Below are 22,795 nucleotides of genomic sequence, written 5' to 3' on the forward strand. Positions count from 1 at the left end.
GGTGTGGTGTCGGCACAGCGACAGGTCACCGTCCAGGAAGGGCCCTTGTACCGCACTGAGGGCTCCCACATCACCATTTGGTGCAACGTGAGTGGCTACCAGGGTCCCTCGGAGCAGAACTTCCAGTGGTCCATTTACCTGCCCTCCGCCCCGCAGCGTGAAGTACAGATTGTTAGCACAGTGGACTCCTCCTTTCCTTACGCCATCTACACCCAACGAGTTCGAGGTGGGAAGATCTACGTGGAGAGAATCCAGGGGAACTCGGCCTTACTTCACATCACAGATCTGCAAGCCCGGGATGCTGGGGAGTATGAATGTCACACCCCTAACACTGATGAGCGCTACTTTGGAAGTTACAGTGCCAAGATGGACCTAGTGGGTAAGGAAGGAGACACTGCTTTCGAGTGGCCAGTGTCCGGCCTGAGTCCCCTCTGTTGCCATATACCTTTACTACATACCATATGACTGAAAAACAGATTCTTCCCCAAATATCTTAGAATACATTAGGGAGCATGAGTGAACACGATTTCTATGTACACTCGTGAACACTATTTTAAGGCTGACACTTGGGAGAGTTCTCTTGAACATTAAGAACCTCAGTGGTTAACCAGACCTTTTACTGGTGAAAGGCAATATGAGTGTATAAAGGCAAGATCCGGGCATGGTACCTCATGCCTGTAATCCCAGCATCCATGAGGCTGAGGCAAGGGACTGCCCTGTGGCAAGGACATTTGTGGGCGACAATTTGGAGGCAGGGCTTGGAAGGTAAAGTGGATGAGATCAGCTGGGAGAGAGGCAAAGCCCCTATAAGAGCAAGGCAGAGCTCCCCCCTGCAGAGGCCAGGATGAAGTGACCATAGATCCAGCAGGAGGGTCGTCAGAGGAGTGCAGCAATGTGTGTGTCTCAGGAGAGTTTCTGCTCAATAACCCAGTCAGTTCCAGACACTCAGAGGGGAGGGGACGAGAAAGGAACGAGAGCGTTTGGAGGGATAGTAAGTGATTTTAGTGAACACCCTGAGCCGATTCTCAGACAACAGTAATGGTTCTGTGGGAAGTGAGTGGATCCCAGAGACAGAGAGTAGCTTGTGACTGAAGCTGCCTGTGAGCAGTTGTGTTCCTTAATCTCCTTTCCTGTCGATATGAGTTTAATTAATAGAAAATCCAGAGAAGAAATAGAAGGTAAGAGCGTCTTCAGCAGGCCTGCCCTTTGGGCAGACAGGCACTGGTATATCGTTGCTTAAAGCATCTACTACTGTCCAAAGGGTCTTTCTTTAATGTGAAGTAATCGACACTCAAGTGTCCCTGTTTGGGGGTGAATTTCCCTGGACACCATCCCTCAGAAATGATGAGCAAAAAGGACAGGTTTTGAGGTACAGGGAGAGAGTAGGGCTTTTGGTACCCAGGCCTCCCTGGCTGCATGCTAAGAAGCTATGGACTGCCTCTCTCCCCGCATGTTCTCTGCATGCTGTCGAAGATGTCAGCTGGAAGGGTGGGGAGCATTTAGTGTGGACATCTCTGGCTACCCATTGCCAGTGAGAAAGGACAAAGAGCAGGCTGTTCCTGTTTGTGCCCACGTCCTGAGCTCCACCTCTCATTCCCACAGTTAGGCAGGACGTGCTGGTGGGTCTTTGTCGATAAGGACACTGCTTTCGCTTTGTTTTCGTTCCTGTAATGAACCTGTGTCCTAGTAAGAGGACTTTAAGCCTCAGTCTTGGGACAGGCTCTGGGAGGAAGACGTACCCTTGTTGTGACTGGAGCGCCTTTCTCAGGCAGCAGAGGCAGCAGTGTGGGGGTGGCGTTTAATCCTCAGAAAGATAAAAGTCGGAATAAAACTCCAGTGATGGGACACACCAGTGTCTTCATTTATCTGAGTCCTCTGTGTCCTGTGGCTTCCTTCTGCTGTGGGCCATTTTGATGAATCCTGTGAAGGTACAGGGAAGCAGGCCAGGCCTACTGGTGTCCATTTGTAATCCAGCCACTTGGACGGCTGAGGCTGGGAGATCACAAGTTCAAGGACACCTTGGACAACGTAGTGAGACTTCGTCTCCAAATTCAAGAGCTAGGGTCTAGGGTTGTAACTCAGTAGTAGAGTCCTTGCCTGTTACTTATGAAGTCCTAGGTTCTGTCCCCAGTATGAGGGCAAAGTAGGGGTGAGGATGGTTTTCTCTAGTTCCACTCCCCAGTGTCCTTTGTAAGTAGCCCTCTAAGGACAGTGCATTGATGAGGTAAACTGGGAGGTGGGATGGAGAGTAGGTCAAGAAGGGAAAAGGGACGGACTGTATAGGAATGTAAAGCCAGAAGGTCCAGGACGTGAGGTTAAGGTATCTCAAAGCAATACCAAAATGAACAACAAATCTTGTTAGACCTCAACCATTGTTCTTATATGGTATTCTCAGGGAGTTCTTTGTTGTATACATTTTCAAAATAAAATCCCTCTTTGCTCTGAGTGTCGTTAAAATACCAAGCAGGTGTCAATGCCAAAAATATTATCTTAGCTATCATAACAGAAAAGCGTATTTAGGTTGTCTGTGGCCTTGAATCGATTGTCAGAGCTGCCTTTGTTGAGGCTGTAACAGTGGTTTCTGTGTGGAGTAGGGCTCTAGCCTCTGGGAAGGCGAGTCTCAGATTCTGTAGCCCTGTAACCTTCCTCCGTGGGAACATTTTATGTTACAGTGATCCCAGATTCCCTGCAGGCCACAGCTGTCCCCCAGACTCTACACAAAGTGGAACAGGACCCCCTGGAGCTCAGTTGTGAAGTGTCCACTGAGAGCGACCAGCACAGCCACCTCTCCGTATCCTGGCTTCGGCGGAAGGGTGGCGAGAAGCCTGTGGAGGTCATTGCCCTGAGCCGAGACTTCATCCTGCACTCCAGCAGCGAATACGCCCAGAGGCAGAGCCTGGGGGAGGTGCGGCTGGACAAGCTGGGGAGGACCACCTTCCGCCTCACCCTCTTCCACCTGCAGCCTTCCGACCAGGGCGAGTTCTACTGCGAGGCTGCCGAGTGGATCCAGGATCCAGATGGCTCTTGGTACGCCATGACCCGGAAGCGCTCCGAGGGTGCTGTCGTCAACGTCCAGCCCACCGGTCAGTCTCTCTCTGCTTCTTGTCCTTTACCTGGTGGGGAGTCAGACACTAGGAGGGTGTGGGGACACCTTGTTTGGTGACCGTAACAACACAGTAGGGGTTGGGGTGAGGTTAGAGAGGGTTGTAATGTGGGCTGTAGAAAATGGGAACAGAGACCCAACTTCCAGTGAGTCACAGACAGCTACCCATACTGGGCCTCTGCTCATTGTCATATTTTCTCTACAATATGGTATCGTACATTATTTTGAATAAGAAATTTGTTTTTTAAAAATGAGAGATTTTGGGCTGAAGAGATGGCTCAGAGGTTAAGAGCACTAGCAGCTCTTCCATAGGTCCTGAGTTCAATTCCCAGCAACCACATGGTGGCTCACAACCATCTGTAATGAGATCTGGTGCCCTTTTCTGGCCGCAGACATACATGCAGACAGAACACTGTATACATAATAAATCAATAAATATTTTAAAAAAAAGAAAAAAAAAGAAACTGTAAATAAAAATGAGAGATTTTGAAGAAAAATGTGGCTGGCGAGTGGCCAAGAGCACTAGTTGCTCTTGCAGTGGACCCAGGTTCAATTCCTCGCTCCCACATGGTGGTTCACAGCTATTGCTAACTTTAGTTCCAGGGGGTCCTTTGCCGTCTTTTGATCTCCAAGTACACGTGTGATATACGTATATACATGCAGCAAGACACTCACACATAAAATAAAAAATCTTAAAAATGAGAGATTTCACAGAAAATCTTTGTATCTTATACCCCTGGGTTCCCATTCCTGTTAGCCGTGGATGCCACCCAGTTGATGATGTTTCAGTTACTGAGGTAGTGATGGCGGCCTGGCAAGCCGCAGTCCTTCACAGTGTCTCTTGGCATCTCCTGAGACTCAGGTTCTCCTCCTGGTTCTTGCACCTGCAGAGCTCCAGTGTAGAACTGACAGCTGTTGACTGCCTTGGCTGAGCTGGGGCAGGTTCCTACATGGGCCTGGCTTTGGTTGGAGGGTGGTCATCAAGCTGTCACTGAGGTGGCCTGCTGAGGGCTGTTGGTCCTGATGAGGAGAGGAAGTGTCTATGTTGCAGGTGGTCGCACCCTTGTCAGAACCTGTCTCTTGTCCTTCTTGTCCTGGTGGGTCACTTACCTTGGTCCTTGCATGGGTACTGTGACATTTGAGAGCAATGCTTCCGACTCACTTAATACTAAACTTTCTGACTCATCCCTGGAGTCCCTACTCGGAGACTGCTGGGGGGCGGGACTGGGAGGCTACGTTTCTGATGTACTTCCCCGGTCGTTCTTACCTGCCTACATTTTGTGTAGCACAGCTCTGGAGGGAACAGGGCTGAGAGGATCCTCTGGACACTTGATGGGTGTGAAAGCAAAAGAAGGTTGGATTCTTGGTGAGAAGGGCACACTTGATCCACACTTAGGACCAGGGCTCTTAGTGGTTTCTGGATCTTCTAATATTAAGTTTACCCAAGAGGCTTTAGTTCCTGTTTATCATTTTCATTCCTGGTTGGTGTTAAGATCAGTGTCAAAAAAGTCTGGGCCTAATTTTGAGTCTTAATACTTTTAAATTAGGTTGCATCAGCTAATCTTCTTTATTTTAATCTTACCAATTTAGAATTAGGACATTTTGAATTTGCCCTGCAAATATATCCAGCCTAAGCCAGCAAAGGAAAATTTTAATGGGAAAAAGAAGTGTTGATAGCTTCACTGTGTGTTCCTGTTCAGGCTCAGGAGTTGCAACTCCGACTTCCAGTCTTTTGCTTCATGTTTATTTGAATAGACATTAGTATTTACAGCGCTGAAGGCGTGGTGTGAGGCATCGGGATGCCAAGATGAACGACATTGCTCTGCGCACTTAGGGTGCTGCGTGCTGTGTGAGTAGTGAAGGCTGGGTGAGCCCTACATTTTCCTGGAGAAGATGGCTAGTATAGCAAATCTGGGAATTCCAGTTCCTCTGCTGACTTGAGCTGTGTCAAGGTTGAGCAGACAGCAGCAGGAAATGCGGGAGGCAGAGGTCATTTGGTAGCTGGCTGGCAGAAGAAGGTCAAGTGACCAGATGTTGAGGTCTAGATTGAGCAGTAGGGGAGGAAGAGAAGGAGGGAGGGAGGGAGGGAGGGAGGGAGGGAGGGAGGAAGGGAGGGAGGGAGGAAGGAAGAAAGGAAGGGTGAGTACCTGCAGCTACATGCTGTGAGGTGGAGCATGGGCTTGACCCTGTGGACCAGGAGTTGTCAAGCCATTCTTCTTGGAACTTTAGGGGGTCCTTGGGGGATACCAGAGAGGTGCACCTGGGTGAGTACGCTTCCTCACGTGCAAATGTGGGAACCAGTGGGTAGAGCACAAGAACCTGTGTGCTTCTCTCTTGCTTCAGACAGATGTCTGCCCTATTGAGCAGTAAAAGATTTTACATGACGTAAAGGAGGTCTCCTCCCCTTACACCACCGCAGGAACAGAGATTTTAATTAGGAATTACCCATCTGATTGGTCCATTTAGAAGGAAGAGCTCAGGCATGTGGAGGAGGGGGCATGTGGACATTTGTTAGACAGGTTGGGTATGAAATCAGGAGACAGGCTTGTGAAGAACTCACACGGCCAGGCTATGGTGGTGGCCTAGGAGGGCAGCCCTGGTGCTGGAGGCAGAAGGATAGAGATGTGGTGAAGGAGTCGTCTGTGATTCCCTGAACTGTGAGAAGAAAAGGGAGGTGAAGGGTCATGAGGACTTGCAGAGCCCAGCTGGGAGGTCTGCTGACCTGTTAGTGGCAGCATTGGCTGTCTTTGTAACTTAAGCGAGGGATCCCCCTAGTAAGCACACTTTCAGAGACGTTCATAACAATGCACACCCATTGTGTCATTGGACATGGACATCTAGAGGTTTTAAAGACTGAACCTGCAAGTGAGGAGGGTTCTGGAAAGTCCATGGGGCAAGAATAGGAACAAGCTCAAGAGATCCATGGCAGTAGGAGGTGGTCAAAGGAGGCCCCATTGTGAGTGGAGCAGAGTGGTCAGTCAGGGCAGGGGAAAGGCAGAAGGGATGGCGTCCTGGAACCAAGGGAGGAGAGCAATCCCAGAGGCTAGAGCTGGCTCAGAAGAATGAGGGCCAGTCAGCCATTCGTGGACAAGGGACCAGGAAGCCAGGTTTCAGCGGACTAGGAAAAAGGGATATAGAATCGCCCAATCCACATTCCTTAGTCAGTTGATTGGGCATAGTCAAGAGCAGATTGCTCTGCAGAAAGGGGAGTTTGCATCTCCAGCCAGGGACTGTGAAGGCTACATGGAACATGGGGCATTCTCATGGGATAAGCAGCATCTAGGGCGTCCAAAAGAGGAAAGCCAGAGTGGTAGCCTGCTTAGTCTAGGACAAATGAGAAGGTCTGAGGCCTTGGGATCCCCTGGGATCCCATGCTGCAGTCACCTGGAAGGAGTGCCTTTTAGGGTTGCTGATGGGTTATGAATTACTGTATTTTATTGATCGGAGGGCTAATGTTGACAATGGATAACATGGGCACACTCATCTGGGTATGCTCCCCTAGCAGACAGTAGTGGAGTAAAACCTGCTGCTGTCTGCCATTGTCTCCCAGGACTGTTTCGTTTGAGAAGGGGAGGAGGCCACAGCTGACATGTCGGGGGTATTGTTGAGAGGACTTTGCTATGTCAGGAAATTTGGGTAATACAGGGAGGAGTTAGTCACTAGCAAGAAATGGTGTCTGGCTCAAAAGACTGGCCTGTGTGGGAAGGAGGGATGAAGAGAAGACAGAGGCTGAGCTGGACTGGAGTAGAGAAGCTTGCTTGCCTTACCTGATCCAGTTCCACAGGGAAACAGGGCTCTCACAGGCTTGAAGAGTGTGAGGGATGGGTTGGAATGGCTGAGGGATAGATCTCGAAGATGGTGGTGATGGCCTGGGAGTGCCACAGAGGGAAGGCCATTGTGGTGTTGATGTTGATGAATCCTTACAAAGTTCACACACCACTGTGATGTGAGTTTTCCCTCCATATTCTCTGCAAGGAACTTAGCTAGAACTGGAAGGAGTTAGGAGCTACAGGCTCCCAAAGCAAGGGGAGATGATGCCACTTCCTCCCAGTCTTAACTCATCTTCCTGTCCCCTCACTTGTATGCCATGAGTGCCTCCTGATACAAGATGACGCCTCTTGAGTCAACTATATGCTATTTCTTGGAGATCTGTGATGCTGTTTGCAGTGATGCTTGTGCCTAGGTAGATACCAGCTCTTGGAAGAGTTTCTGCCTTGATCCTTCACCACTTTCAGAGGCGCCTGGCTGTTAGTGGATTCTTTCCTGCTCGGTCTGCTTAAAGTCATGACCTGGCAGGTTGTAGGCTAGTGCTAAGACAGTCTGTGTGCTGTAACTAGTTTGTCTTGCCCTTACCTAATTTTCAGTGTTCTTATAGAGGTCAGGAGAAGAATCTTAATAAATCCATCTGAGTGTTGATTAGAATTGGGGTCAGCACCTAGACTACGCAGATTGTGTCTCATAGACCTCTGTGAGGTGAGTCTTAGAGTAACTGCTGAACAAACAAACATACTTGTAGTCATGTTGCTCTAGCAGAGCTCAGGCCTTTGCCATCTGCCATCTAAGTGAGACTAGGCTTGTGTGCAGGCCCTGGTTTAATCTGAAGCAGTGTACCGCTTGACGGAGCCCTATTGGTCTTAAATGGGAATGGCAAACTCCTTAGACCGCCTGGGTTTGGCTGGGACTCTGGTATTTAAGGGTTTACATGGCTGGAGTTGGATTTTCTCTCCAAGATGAACTCTGAGTCTTCTCCGTGGTTATTGTCATGAAGAAGGTCAGGGGGATAGGGATTTCCTGAAGCAGTTTAGTGGGTTGCAGCCCCATTTGCCCAGATTGCATCCAGTTTGTTTGTGTTCCCAGACAAAGAGTTCACCGTGCGTCTGGAGACAGATAAGAGGCTGCACACAGTGGGTGAGCCGGTGGAGTTCAGATGTATCCTAGAGGCTCAGAACATTCCCGACCGGTACTTTGCCGTCTCCTGGGCCTTCAACAGCTCACTCATCGCCACCATGGGGCCTAATGCTGTGCCCGTCCTCAACAGTGAATTTGCCCACCGTGAAGCCAAGGGACAGCTTAAAGTGTCCAAAGAGGGTGACGGTGTCTTTGTGCTGAAGATATACCACCTCCGCCAGGAAGACAGTGGCAAATACAACTGCCGGGTGACAGAGCGAGAGAAGACTGTCACTGGCGAGTTCATTGACAAGGAAAGCAAGCGTCCCAAGAACATCCCCATCGTCGTCCTTCCCCTCAGTAAGTAGAAGGGCGCCACTTACTAGTTCCTGGTGCAGTGGGAGAGAGACTAGCTGTAGGAGAAGGGGCAGAATTTGGGATAAAGAGGACCAGAGAGAGGGCCTCTCCACCTCCTCCAGCCCCATGTCTACAAAGCGACAGGGGCATGTCTCGGCTGGAGATGGTACCTGCAGACTTGAGCTCAAGTAGCTCGGTGTAAAACACCAGCCTTGCCAGCTCAGCTTGGAGGAAGACCAGGAAGTCATTTGCTCCTCTAGGGGAATTAAATCCCAAAAGAAGTGGGCAGAGGCCTGCCTTGAAATCTCACTTAAGGAGAGCTCATCTCTTAGGGGAGGATTTGGATATCATCAGCTGCATTATTAAGAAGGATTTGCTGTCTGGGTTTTTCCAGGTATCAAGGCAGGTATTTCCCTAATTGTCTCTTCTGTACTGAAATTGCATTGTTAAAAGTCAGTGGGTGATAGAGTATTTGCTAGCATGCACCAAGTGTTAGGTTCCTCTTAATGTGCATAGAAAGTGCTCAGTGGATGGGGGTCTCTGTCTTCCTGGATCAAGAGCTTGGCCCTCTCAAGGCTGTTCCAGGGACTCTGCCTCCATGCACACTGACAGTGTCAGGGTGGGTGGCACTCTTCTGGGAACTCCAGAGATGAACAGTGTGTGTGCATGCCATGTTTAAATGTCCATAGTGCCAAGACGTCCTTATTAATCTCTTTTCTCTCACAGTTCTGTTCTTAGCAAAAGTTAATCAAAACTTACAAAGCTCTGATTTTAAACAAGATGGTCTAGTTTAAGAACTAACCTTTAACCTTTTCTTAGTTCCCAGGACTGTTCCTCCTCTTCGCCTTGTAATGATTTCCTTTCCATTTTTATTTACACGTTTATGTATTTGAAATGTTTCTCTGTTAAGTGTGAAGTCCAAAATAGAGGAGGCCTGTCACCCTTCTTTCTGTTTTCATCAATGGGATTATTTTCTGTCATGCTCGTTGTACTTGGAACACATACACACACACACACACACACACACACACACACACACACGTACGTAACCTTGAACTCGCGTGCTTTCCTCGCGATGCATGATGCTTTGCATAGATTAGGTGCTTGCTAAACACACGTACAGTTGAAACTGTCAGATTGAATGCCCACACTCTTTGTCCTGTCTTCCTGTGCCTGCCCTAACCACAGACTCTAAACTTTTAAACTAATCTCTCATTGTTTCGTAAGGACGGCATGAAGGGCAGCCACACTGTTGGCTCCCTCTATCTTTTGTACTAAAAGATTTCCCCCAGCCCTTCCAAGAACTTGTTTGATGATCTGTGGCCTGCTATATTGCTTTTCCAGCAGATAACTGGGTAGTTAAAGTCCCCCAGCAGCACCAGATCCTGCCCCAAGGCCACTTGGGTAAGTCTACTGAAGAATAACAATCAATCGGTAATGGTGATAATGCCCTGGATTTTAATGGCACCTTTCCTCCTAAGAACCCAAAGTGCTTCTGCATAAATGATCTCTCTGCTCTCAATCCTCCAGTCCCTGTAGAAGCTAGTGTTACATCCATCTTGTGGATGGAGACGTCAGCGCACACACAGGGAAGTGGCTGATCCGGTTGTTCAGTTAGTGGTTGACTTGCAATTGCATTAGGAACGTTTGCTCTAACTCCGAACCCCGCTGCCCTGCGCTCCCTCCGCCTGTGCTCCGCCAGCAGCCTCCTGATTGGAAATTTCATTTGTGAACACACACTCAGATTTTCATTAGCTCTGTCTTGGTTTTCATTCAGTCTGGAGGATTTTAACTTGTTGGCTACCTTTTTAAAGCCTGGGAACCTGTATAAATAGTTACAATGGGCAGTGCAGCACCAGATCTGTGTTTACCCATGCCTCAGCTGCCAGAAGGCTTTTCTTCTATCTAGGTTTTCCAGGCTTTCTCCAAATAGCCATCCAGCATGTCCTTAGAGTCCTGGGGTAACAGTCGAGCATACGACTGATGTCCTACAGGTCCTTCTTCTGTACAAGACAGACGGAAGGGTTTTCTTCCTTGATGCTGAAGTTGCCTTTTGTGTATCTCACCTTGAGTTGAAAACAGTGAGGAAGAATATTAATGATGACAAATTTAAAGCCCAGGGCTGTAACTCAGCGGTAGAACGCCTGCAGAGCGTCCATGAAGCCTTAGGTTCAGCCCTTAGTTCTGCCCCTGCTCCCCATTTCCTTCTCTCTGTCATGACCCTGAGTCAGCACCAGTAACATCCCAACTCTGCACATGATAAGTTGAGGCTTGGTAAGAACACCAAGATTCCACAGCGAGGCAGCGCAGCCCAGCTCTGAAGCACTGCCACTGTGGACGATGGCTCTACAGAGCCTTGCCCTGGACAGGCTGTCCTCCTGAAGACTGCTGTCCCACCGTGTCCAGACCTCCTTCCTGTGAAACAAGCCCAGCACTCTGACACAAGCTGGGGCTGAGGCCTGCTGCTCTTCTTTTCTGTTTCTGCCTGTTGGGGAAATAAAGGGGAGAAGAGTAAGTGGATCCAAATGCTGCAGTGATCGGGTGTGCTTCTTGATCTGGGATTGGACTTAATCGATCATCAGTGGTGCCTAGAAAATTGAGTCCAAATTGATTATGACACTGTGTTTTGTGTTGTTTAATTCGTATGAGTTCACTGAACCCAATACAGGTAATTATACAGAATAATATATGCATAATTAAGAAAGTGTTAGCCATGCTGTTTATGAAAGCAGAAATCTCCCTGAGTATAGTAAAATCAATCATGATTGTGGGTACCACCTTTAAAAAACGTACTGGGTGTGCTGCACAATCTGTATGCATTGTCCTCTTTGCTTTTTAATCTTTTGTAAGTTAAAAATGGTATCTTACAGAAGCAGCAGCTGAGGCTTATGGACCTTAAATCATCCCCTTGACTGAGACCAGCTATCCAAAGGATGGACGGAGGCTAGACCCAGCTAGGCAGGGAGTGGAGTTCTTATCTCCACCGCTGCTTGGCAGACTGTCAGGGTAGAGAGCAGAGGTGCCCCACGGCTGAGTGAGTGAGTAAAGAGGAGAGCGGTAGATGGTGAGCCGCTGGCTGTGGCTCCCTCTTCTGTGGGAAGGAAAGCATGAGACTTTGCTCTCCACACACTCTGGGAGCCTAGACCATCTGTGCCCCCATTTTCCACACACAAGCACATGCCATCTTCCAAACACTTCCTGACATTTTTTTCTACTTCCTAATACTTCCCTGAAGGATTCAGATGGCACACTCAGAATGTTTATAGCTTTTGTTTGACTGCTGTAGCTCCAAGTGGTGGAAGATTGAGGGGCAGTAGGATTCGGAAGTTATTTCTCACGACGAAACTCCAAGCCAACAGCCCTGAACCGCGTCTGAACAGGTCACCCATAAATAATTTCATGCTATCAACATCCTGTCATTGTGTTATATTTCTCAGGTTCTGATTTACTCTTAGGTCTTAGGACCTCATTATCCCAATCCACTACACCAAGCATAGAGCATTCTAGGCCACCAGATCTAGGCAGCAGTGCCCAGTGTGAACAGCCAGATCTTACAACAGTAAGTTGTGTTTCAGAACAAATCAGAGTGTTTCGAATCCTGTGAGTGTCACTGTCAGAATCATGGGTTTCGGTTTGCACCCTTCTTCCTGCGTCATCTGTGAGGAGGGCGCCGTGGAGACTGTAAAAAAAAAAAAAAAACCCCAGTGTGGAACTCTCTCTTCTCCCCAGAAAGCAGCATCTCCGTGGAGGTGGCCAGCAACGCCAGCGTCATCCTTGAGGGTGAGGATCTGCACTTCTCCTGTAGCGTCCGCACAGTGGGCAGATTGCAGGGCCGCTTCTCTGTCATCTGGCAGCTTGTGGATCGGCAGAACCGCCGCAGCAACGTCATGTGGCTTGACCGGGATGGCACCGTGCAGCCGGGCTCATCCTACTGGGAACGCAGCAGCTTTGGGGGCATCCAGATGGAGCAGGTGCAGCCCAACGCCTTCAGCCTGGGCATCTTCAACAGCAGGAAGGAGGACGAGGGCCAGTACGAATGCCATGTGACGGAGTGGGTACGGGCCGTGGATGGAGAATGGCAGATCGTGGGGGAGCGCCGCGCCAGTACCCTTGTCTCCATCACAGCTCTTGGTGAGTGAGCAATGGGACCGTGGCCGATGCTTTTGTGTCCGACTCCTTCCCTATTTATCAGCATTCTGGTTGCAGGGCCTGGGGAGATGCCTCAGTGGTTAAAGTGCATTCCGTAAGCATGCAGATCTGGAATTCAGGTTCACAGAACCCTAGGAAAATGTTGAGTGGGCTTGGCATCACACCTGTAATTCCAGCCTCAGAAGCAGACATGGGCTCCTTAAAGCAAGCTAACCATTGAGACCACCCATACCAGTGAGCTCTGGGTTTGACTGAGAGACCCTGCCTCTATGAATAAGGTGGAATAACAATTGAGGGTACCTGACATCAATCTCAGGCCTGTGCGTGCATACATACGCACATGCAACCACACACAGACATGCATATACTCATATATGCATCGCATCACACACTCGGCAAAAAAGGAAAACCAGTTCTGATTGGAGATAATGATGTCTTCTAGAGGGTTTCGTTGAAAGGACTCTAGGGTAGCATGCTCAGGGTTGAGGAAACTTAACAGTTGATGGTGGATGGGGCATCTGGGGCTAGTGACCCTCTTGGGCTGTTACCACCCCTGGGACTGGGTGGTATCAAGATTTTAGCCAGATTAGTGCTACCAACTAGCAGGACATGGCTGTGGTAAAACTGGCCTGAAAGAAAAGAGTGACTGGGTAGAGTGATAAGTTTCTTCTGTCCACAGGGGCTCTTGCCCAGCTGCTCACAGTCCAGCCCCCCAAAAGTGGCTGAACAAGATGGAAAGCCCTTTGCCAACGATACAACACTCGCCCCATGTCTGGCTGAGTCTCAGCACTCAGCTCAGTTGTCCCATTTAGGCCTGTGTTTTTATCTCTTCCTCGGTAAAGCCCCCACTTAAGGAAAAAACATTTCCGCATTTGCACGGAGTGAAAAGATACCTTGAGATTTGCAGAAACCAAGCAGTATTAGATTTGCTTCTCACGGGGTATCCAAAGCGGCTTCTGTCTGTGTTATCTGCCAGATGCAATCGGTCTATCACATTTTAAAAGACCAGCCTGCTACTTTGCTGGGAAGATAACTTATTTTGTCAGGCCTTCTGTTTATCAGGAGGCTTTGTCTGTCCCCATTCTCGAGGACTGTGTCACCACCTTCCCTGAGGTAAGGCTGACGGTGCTGTCGAGCACCCAGTGAAGTTGGCCATGCAGGGTAGAGCTGACTATGACCAAGTCCTTGTTCTCCCTGCCGAGATTAGCATCGCCTTTGCTTTATTCTTAAATGTCTGTTTTCAATCGTCTGGTGATAAAAAACGTTTTCTATTTGATATTTAATGCCCCCCCCCGCCCCGTGCCAGGGCTTCCCTCCAGCTGCCTCACAAAGGGGGAAGCCACATGCCACGGTTCTAGAGCTTTTCAGGGTAACAAGGTGTCTCCCCAAGCAAGACATGCAGTAAAAAATAATAAAAAAAAAAAAAAAGAAAAAAAAGAAAGATGCAAACAGTAGGGAAACCGTAAGCTGCTCCCAACCCCTGGCGTTCCGTGGTGCCCGTTTGGTTAGACCGGCTTGCTGTCTAGGACTTGGAACGGACACAGCATCATGGAAAGCCCAGATGCAGCCTCTGTGTCCGTCCGTCCCCCCGCCACCTCACTGCAATTGCTTCTGCTCTCTGAAAGCTTCCTCCCAAAGATGGGCTTGCCTTCTGCAGTCCTCAGGCAGCTCGGATTTCTGTTTCTAGAAACTTCCTCCAGTGATGATCGCAGTTCCTGCTGCCTATGCTTGGCACTGCTGTAAAGCCAGACAGGGGAACTTGGGAGATGGTTCTGGGATCTGCTACATGTATTTTTCCTCACCGAGGCGGTTAGGGGTATCCAGGGAAGGGTGATTCAGGGTTCTTTCCCTAGGAGTATTCTTAAACTCACCACGCATTTGGCTGCTCCCACAGCCAGGACATGCTGAGTAGCACTCCCCTGGAATCCTGAGGCGGCCTCTGCTCACTTGACCTGTCTCTAGATTCCCTCTGGAACTAGGACCATGGGTGTCCTGCCAGCCATGGTCTTATCTAAAGTAAACAGTGACACATAAACATTTCTGTCTGGATTTCCCTCAGTGGTGACAGGTGTGTGGATGAACTAATAGGCTGCCCATAGACCGTTGTGACTGGAGGGACATCTCAGCCATGTGCACTCTGGTCTGTGTCCATGGTGTAGCCTGTGTTGGCCTGGGCACCATGGCTTCATATGGGAAGCCAGGAACACCCAGCGCAAGGCCTGTTCCCTGGCATCCCTGATCTGTACCACTCTTGTGGCATTGTGTGCTACACACCACTGCCTAAGTTGCCATCCCAGCCACACAGGATCAGTCTCTGTGTCTTCATTTTTTAGACTGAAGATCCGGAGAGTTCAGCAATTTTTGCCGACCTGTTCTCTAACAGCTCCCTAGGGAAAGCCCGAAGACTCTTTGTGTTTCACCTGCAGATTTTCAAGTATTTCATTGCTTTGATTTCTTAAACAAACTACATATTTTCTAGACTGTATGCAATGTGCTACATACTCAGTTAACCTTCACAAGGACCCTTTACAGAAAGGAAAACAGAGGTAGCGGGAACTTAGATCATTTGCTTAATGTCACACAGCTGGGAACTGTCCTAAGAAGGTGACTGACTGCCCGCTGCAGAGTTGGTGCCTTTGACCAGTCTGATGATTCCCGTGGGCAGAGCAGCCCCAGGCAGGCCCTGGAATGAGGTGCACGTAGGTCTGTAGCCTGACTCTACCATTCACTACATTCAGTATCAGGTGGTGTATTTGACTTCTCTGCACTCTGCAAAAGGGGTAGCAAGCCTGCCTGAAGTACAGCGTTGATCCAGTGAGGGATAAAAGCCAAGCCCCTGACAGCAGGCCTAGCATGCAGCATGCAGCACATACCGGCCACCGTTACTGTTGTGAGCAGTGTGTTCATCCACACCGAAGGAACTGTGGGTCCCGTGTACTGGAGAATGAGTGTTAGAGGTCAGGGATGCTTCCCAGTCAGTAAGGAATACTGAGAGGCTCACAGCCCCCTCATAGCGCAGGGACCTCAATTTAGGAGTGATGCCTCACCCCACCTCAGGTGTCCATCTCCTGGAGACCAGGCCCTCCTGTCCTATGTCCCTTAATACCTGTCTGATCCTTGGTTTTGTTGGGGAATTAGAGGAGGCGTTGGCAGCCTTCACCTGCCTACTTCAGGTCGTCATGCGCTAGAGGACCAGGGACAGCTCTCTGGGTGTTGGGTATGTGCAGTGAAGGAAGTTGGCTCTGGAACTTTTTTTCCTCTCCTGTTTTTGCACAGAATTCTGGGATTGCTAGGAATGATCCTGGCCATGTGGTATGAGCCCTTGAGAAGGCTCTGGTGTCTTACCCTAGAGGAAGATGTACTGTAAACCCACATGAGGACCTCAGGTCTCACTGGGAGCAGACAGGGCTGGGTTGCTCAGAAGAATAGCCTGGGCCCTCTTTGTGTGAAAGAGTCTTAGGAACTGTGGAGTTGGGCCTCAACACAGTACCTAAAGAAATAACTTGCCTGTGACAAGAACGCTTAAGAACTTGCAGCCTCCGCTCTGCCTGTCGGCTCTGCCAGGAGGCCCATATTTGATGACACACTGCCCCAGAAAAGCCAGGTGCTGTCTGTACTTCATCTCTCGCTCTCCCTGCAGACACGGGCTTTGCCGTCACAGCCATCTCCCGGACGCCAGGGGTGACCTACAGCGACTCCTTCGACTTACAGTGCATCATCAAACCCCACTACCCATCCCGCGTCCCCGTGTCGGTGACGTGGCGGTTCCAGCCAGTGGGCACAGTTGAGTTCCATGATCTGGTGACCTTCACGCGGGATGGAGGGGTTCAGTGGGGAGACAGGTCGTCCACCTTCCGAACGCGGACCGCCATCGAGAAGGCCGAGTCCAGCAACAACGTCCGCCTGAGCATCAGCCGGGCCAGTGACACAGAGGCCGGCAAGTACCAGTGTGTGGCGGGGCTGTGGCGGAGGAACTACAACAATACCTGGACGAAGCTGGCGGAGAGGACCTCCAACCTGCTGGAGATTCGGGTGCTGCAACCAGGTGGGTGCTCGGGCCGCAGGGCCTCCCTGCTGTAGGGCCCAGGTGGGTCTTCACGGCAGGGTGAGACACATGGGGGTGTGCTGATGTGACATGGTGGGCCTGCGAGGGTGCGTGCTTATGTGGTAGGAGACATGAGCATGTGTCCTTAAATGACACGGTGAGACAGGAGGATGTCTGCGTATGGGATACGTGAGACACAGGGATGTGTGCTTACGTGATATGAGACATGGGGATGTGTGCTCCTGTGACATGAGATACGAATGCTTGTTCTTACCTGACATAGCGTCATGTGTGGAGGCATGTTCTGCCATGACATGTGAGCCATGAGGATGTCTGCTTATGTGACATGGAAAGACATGAAGGGCATGTGCTTGCCTGACTGGGAGACGTGAGGAGAGAAACCGAGCCCTGGCCCAGCATCTGTTTCCCACCTCTGAGAAATTCAGATCACCTGCTCTCCCTTTCCTTGGTTCATGTCTACTGCATGTGTTTTCTCCCTATGTGTATATTTTCCTTTCCTCCCCACTACCCCCCCCCTTTTGTGCATTCCAGAGTAGGTGGAGGGCACTAGGACACTTGATAGATCCTCCAGTATGTAACCCCTAAGAACAGGACATTGTCCTGCCAAACCGCAACTCCATACATAGTCCAACTAGGGAATTCATCATTGGTGCCATCTTGCTTCTCAGCTGTGTCCTTCAGTGTAACCCCCACCTCCAAGGAGACTTCAGTTGGGGAGTGCACAGCACTTAGAGTTGTATTGTCTCTGCACTGTTAATCTAGAACAGTCCCCAGCCTGCAGCCTGCTCTCTCTCTCTCTCTCTCTCTCTCTCTCTCTCTCTCTCTCTCTCTCTGTGTATGTGTGTGTGTGTGTGTGTGTGTGTGTGTAGACACTGACATTAAAATGTGGGCGGGCCACTCCAGTCTTATAATCCTGGCCGTAACTTTGTGTGGGGTTTCCTTGTTCCCTGTTTAGGAACTTAGAGGAGAAAGGAAAGACAGAGGTATTTGTTGAGCTTCTTTGTCCCCGATGGGGAAGAACAGCCCTTTGATTGGAATTTCACATTCCCTGGAAGAATTAAAGGGGCTAGCCTGAGGTCGTGGGGCTGGTCACTGGAGGAACCATGTGGTCTTTTTCATAGTCTTTTCTTGTCTTGGAACCTGTCCTATGGGCTAAGTTTGAACTCCTTTCTCCTGGAAGCCCAGTCATCCCGAAGGTGCTAACCTGGGGAGCATTCTGCAGCGGAGGTTCCTCCAGACACCTTCATCAGGTTTTCCACTGGCTTGAGGAGTAACGTGGCTGGCTAGGTTGGAAGCTGTTGGAGCAGAGGGCCCAGTCTAGGATGCTGCACCCCTAGAATAGAAAAGGCCCCCACACACAGCCAATGGCGGTGGTTAGAACTTACAAACAGTTGGTTTTTTTCTTTCTGTCCCACTCACTCACTCTCCCCTACTATGATTAGTGCCCAGCCTGGTCCCTTCAGAGGGCCACACACAGATGGGCAAGTTTTCAGCAATGTGAAGTTAGAAGGTGGTGAGGTCTGCGTTTATCCTTCCCCTTGCCTGACGCCGTCACAGAGGCCTCTTCTGTACCACATTAGGAACAAAGGGTTTTATAGATGTTGAGACTCTCTGGCCAATTAGAGTTGAACTGGGCAAACCGGATGCTGAGGAAGAGGCTGTTCTTAAGTGGGTGTTCAGGTTAATGGAGGACTAAGTGGAGACCCCATTGGATGTAAGCTCTTGTGGAGGGTGTGGAGATACCTGCTGCCTGCCTTAGGAAGTAGAGTACTTAGGGATGGTAACTGTGCATTCTCGTTGTCTTGTCTGCCACTCAAGGTCAGTGTTGTGAGCAGCAGTGCCTGTCCTGGTTTCGCAGCTTGGGAAGGTAGCAGAGACAGTGATCCCCAGACCTTGCTTGCCATTGCCCTGCCGAATAAGCCCCTGCTGTCTCCTTGTTTCTGTTAATACTTGGAATCGACTAGAACCCAGAAGCACATGTGTGCACCTCATTCATTAGGGTTCTCATTGTTTGGATTCTGATTCAAATTTATGGGACTCTTGACTACTATGAGCCGTGACAAAGGTGCAGAGCTGAGACTCAGCCTGAGGTGAGAGCCCAGATCCCTTTGACTCCACACGTCTGCTCTTCCCATCACCATCTTATTGACTGTCATTGCTGTGGGGTTAGGACTGCCTTTGTGTCTCATACACATGGGATGGAGGGGTCCAGGGAGGGGCAAGTCCTGCTTTCCAAACTTGGACTGCCATTGAGAAGGCTGAATCCAGCAACAGCATTTGCCTGAGCATCAACATGTCATGGAGACTTTGTGGCTTCACTGGGAAGTGACCACAAGTAGTAGTTGGCACTGGGCACTTTTGAGCATTCCAAACTGCCACCATCTTCGGGAGCCTCCTGGGCCTGCTTGCAAAAAGATCATTCCACCTGGGCTTCTTGGCCATTGATTCTTCCTTCATTGAAGGAGGGGTCAGGAAGAGTCATGGGACCCTCACCTGTGCATCCAGATGCCCTTCCCAACTAGTAGTATTGCAGTTCTGCATTAATTGCAGGTGATCCCATGGGCAGGCTAGAGTAGACAGGTGGGTGGAAGACTTAGGAGAGTGGGTTCCATCTGCACAGCTGTGTCTCTGGACCATTGCAGCTGGGTGCACACCTTCCAGTGTGCTTGCTGTGAAGTCATCCCTGTTCCTGCCGATTAACCCCTCGCCTGCTGCTCTGTAAGTGAGCTGGATAAAGTCAGTGCCCAGGTGAGCTTTGGCAGAATCGAATTCTGCTTTGCTCTTGGGACCTGGAGGGGGTGAGGTATTGCCTTGTCCTCCCTAGGGAAAGGTCCTGGCAATAGCTGTCACAAGGCCTGCGCTTATGGGTAGACAGTAACACACGTGCTAGCCCTCTGGAGGCTGGGAAGAGCAAAGGTAGGCACCGGGAAGAGTGTGTGGCTCCCAGCATGGCTGAGGCACCCGGGAGGGCGCACCCCTGAGTGTTACTGCCTCCTGTGGTAATTATTTAGGCACTTATTACTGAATACTTTCCAAAGAGCTTCTTCTCCCTAAAGACTCAGCCAGTACAGCTAGTCCAGGTGCTTTTACTGGGGGCAAGGAGACTGTGTACTGGAGGCAGTATTGGGTCCTTGGGGTGTGCTCTCTCACTGAGACTTTGTGGTAACTCCAGGAGGAAGGTATTTAGTTTCCATTTGATAAGTGGACAGGCAAACAGTGCCCCACCCCCTACTTCACCACCATCAGCAATGAGTGGGAGATTGGGATTTGAACCAAATTGTAAGTATTCCTTAATGAAAAATGCTGGTAGTGGAGATAGTGCCCTTTTTTAAAACCATGTAATCACATATTATTTCTTCTGCATTCAACCTCGTGACATCCTTGATGGAGGATATTTTTCCTTTCGGGTCCTTGGTGTGTGGAAACCACAGCACTGGTAGGATTAGTAACAGTAGCAATGTGTGGCCATCACCATTGTAAACGCCTTGCTTCTGACAACTTACTTCATTCTCCTTTAGTATATGCAGGGTCAGTGGGTGTGTGGGTGCCTGACACAGCTCCCAGATGAGGACTCTGCCACCCAGGGTGAATAAGTTGCCCAGTGACTCATGATGAGTGGCAGGGCCAGGATTCAAGCCTAAACAGGCAGTCTGGCCCCAGAGCTCCATCTGTAATTTTATTATATTATGTGCTTTGTAGACAATGAGCTAAATTTATACTTAAGTGTGTTTTCTTCTCCCCCGGCATCCTTTGGTACAGTGTGTGTGTGTGTGTGTGTGTGTGTGTGTGTGTGTGTGTGTGTGTGTGTGTGTGTGTGTAATGTAGGGCTTTGTGTTTGCTAAGCAAGCATTCTACTCCCAGGGCTGCACCCTAGCACCAGGTACTTTATGTGGGTGCCCTGTCTGGTTTTGTCATCCATGGCATTAAGGCCACAAAGCATTTGGAACTTCGTTGACACACAAGTTGTAAAAGACAAAAATCCAATACATACCTCTTTCAGGTTCCTTTATTTCTTCCCACTTCTGCCACAAGGTGGCTCTAGGACCAGGGGACACCAGTGCCAGCCTCCTTCCTCCAAGCCTGGGTTAGCATCTTCCAAAGAGATGCCATCCACCCCTAAAGAATGTCTTAGTGAGTGTTCTCACTTGAGGAGAATCAACAAGAACCTCAGGCACCGGTGACTGACTCCGCCCATTTATCATCCGCTTCCACTGCTGTAAAGTCCTTTGCAGTCAAGTGCCACGTGGTCTGTACCCAGACTGCTCCTTGCTAGAGCCACTGATGGTGACCAGACCACTGCTTTTACTTCAAGCTCGCTGGTTACCTGGAATGGGCGACTTGCTGTCAGAAGTGACTGGCTGTGGTCTACACATGATCGAATCCCTAATTCTCCAGGTTAGGACATTCCTACTTAACAAACTTATCTCATGCTACCCTCTACCCTAAGCTCTCTACAAATACTAACTATGTGTTCCTCACTAGTCCTAGCAAGTAAGTATTAGTCCCAATTTTACCAAGATTCTTTCTCAGTCACAGAGCCAGTGATCTGGGAGACCTGGAATCCCACCCAGGCCATGTGGTTCACCATTATTTTTAAAAGCATGAACTGCCCCACCCGATGTGTCCACTGCCCGTCCATGGCCCATTTTTCATTGGCCACTTGCATTCCATAGGCATGCTTCAGAGCCTGTGATCCCAAGGCAATCGTCAACCTCCCTTTCTGTGCTTGATTTAGTCTGGTCTTATCTGAATGATCCCGTGGAGCACTTAGGCAAGACTTAGCCAGTCCAATGTGTTCCATTCTTGTTCAGTTTTTTTTTTCTCTCTCTCTTAACTGTGAAGCATCATCTTGCTTCCTTCTGATTTTCTTCAGTTCCAAAAACACCCTCCAATTTCACATGGCTAAATACAGAAGCAATAAGGGAAATGTCAGCATTCACTTTGCAAATGTTTATGACCATTCCTTGGTCTGACTATTAAATATTGTGCATTAAAATTGACAAAGCAATAAACAAGCCTCCAGGCGGACAGCGTCCGTCCGGTGGTAGAAGCCTGCTTGTCAGTGGGTGTATTCTGCTGGGATCGGACTGATGGGCAGGCGGATGAATATTTAATGCCCTCTGCATGTTGCCAAATCCGTTTTCTTTGCATTCACATTGCTGACCTGGCAGATTGAGCCAGCTGAGGGCCCTTCCTATGACTGTGTGCGTCGGTGGTATGTGAACATGAGCTGTCCTTCACAGAGGAGTGGCCCTGCATTCTCCCAGGGCCGCCTCGGTTCTCTTCCTACCCACGCAGCTTCTGCCTGCCTGTTGTCTCTGCAGGACAGAGCAAGCATGAGTGTGAGAGCCCCAGAGGAGTTCTCAGCCCTCCACCAGTGCTTTAGCCTTCTTGCCACTGTGGCAGGAGGAATCTACCTGACATGTGTTACTGGTGTCAGCTAGTTAGGGTCACTGCTCTGTCTGCAGACAGGTCAGGCGGGGTAGGGTGTGCCTGGGAGTCTCCTAATCTGCTGTCTCCCCTCCCAGCCCCTTTCTGCTTTCCCTTTGCCCCACCCCTCTCTACCCCTGTGGGCATGTCTGAGCATCTGCTGGAACTGCAGAAGTGGGTGTCACACGGGGCTCCAGTGCAGACTGTCTGGAGGAGGTTACAGGTGGGAGTAGGCAATGCATTCGGACCTTCTAGATGTGGGCCTGAGCCAGAATGGGCAATGGAGTAGGCAATGCATTTGGACCTTCCAGATGTGGGCCTGAGCCAGCACCGGCAATGGAGTAGGCAGTGCATTCGGACCTTCCAGATGTGGGCCTGAGCCAGCATGGGCAATGGACACATCGGGTGGGGCAGTTCATGCTTTTAAAAATAATGGTGAACTACATGGCCTGGGTGGGATTCCAGGTCTCCAGATCACTGGCTCTGTGACTGAGAAAGAGTCTTTGTAAAATTGGGACTAATACTTACTTGCTAGGACTAGCGAGGAACACGCAGTTAGTATCTGTAGAGAGCTTAGGGTAGAGGGTAGCATGAGATGAGTTTATTAAGTAGGAATGTCCTAACCTGAAGAATTAGGGGTTCGATCATGTGTAGACCATATACTTGGGAAATCCAGAAGATGGCATCAGATCCCTTGGAGCTGAAGTTACAGGTGGTTGTGAGCTGCCTGACCTGTCCTGGGAACTGAGCTAAGGTCCTCTGCAAGAGCAGTATGTACTCTTAATAGCTGAGCCACCTCGCCA

At 49.8% G+C, this 22,795-nt stretch overlaps 1 protein-coding gene across 2 annotated transcripts in view; it reads left to right on the top strand.

Moving 5' to 3' along the window:
* Igsf3 (immunoglobulin superfamily member 3) overlaps positions 1 to 22,795 on the top strand; it is a 92,577-nt gene that overhangs the window by 51,503 nt on the left and 18,279 nt on the right. For both annotated transcript variants that reach the window (XM_052730994.1, XM_052730995.1), the window contains exons 3-7: positions 2 to 379; positions 2,673 to 3,083; positions 7,961 to 8,350; positions 12,077 to 12,478; positions 16,137 to 16,541. In XM_052730994.1, the coding sequence (XP_052586954.1) occupies positions 2 to 379; positions 2,673 to 3,083; positions 7,961 to 8,350; positions 12,077 to 12,478; positions 16,137 to 16,541 (1,986 nt within the window). The remainder of the gene's footprint in view (position 1; positions 380 to 2,672; positions 3,084 to 7,960; positions 8,351 to 12,076; positions 12,479 to 16,136; positions 16,542 to 22,795) is intronic.

Source organism: Peromyscus californicus, unplaced genomic scaffold (assembly GCF_007827085.1).
Source record: "Peromyscus californicus insignis strain IS unplaced genomic scaffold, ASM782708v3 Scaffold_9__1_contigs__length_137607984, whole genome shotgun sequence".
Lineage (NCBI taxonomy): Eukaryota > Metazoa > Chordata > Mammalia > Rodentia > Cricetidae > Peromyscus > Peromyscus californicus.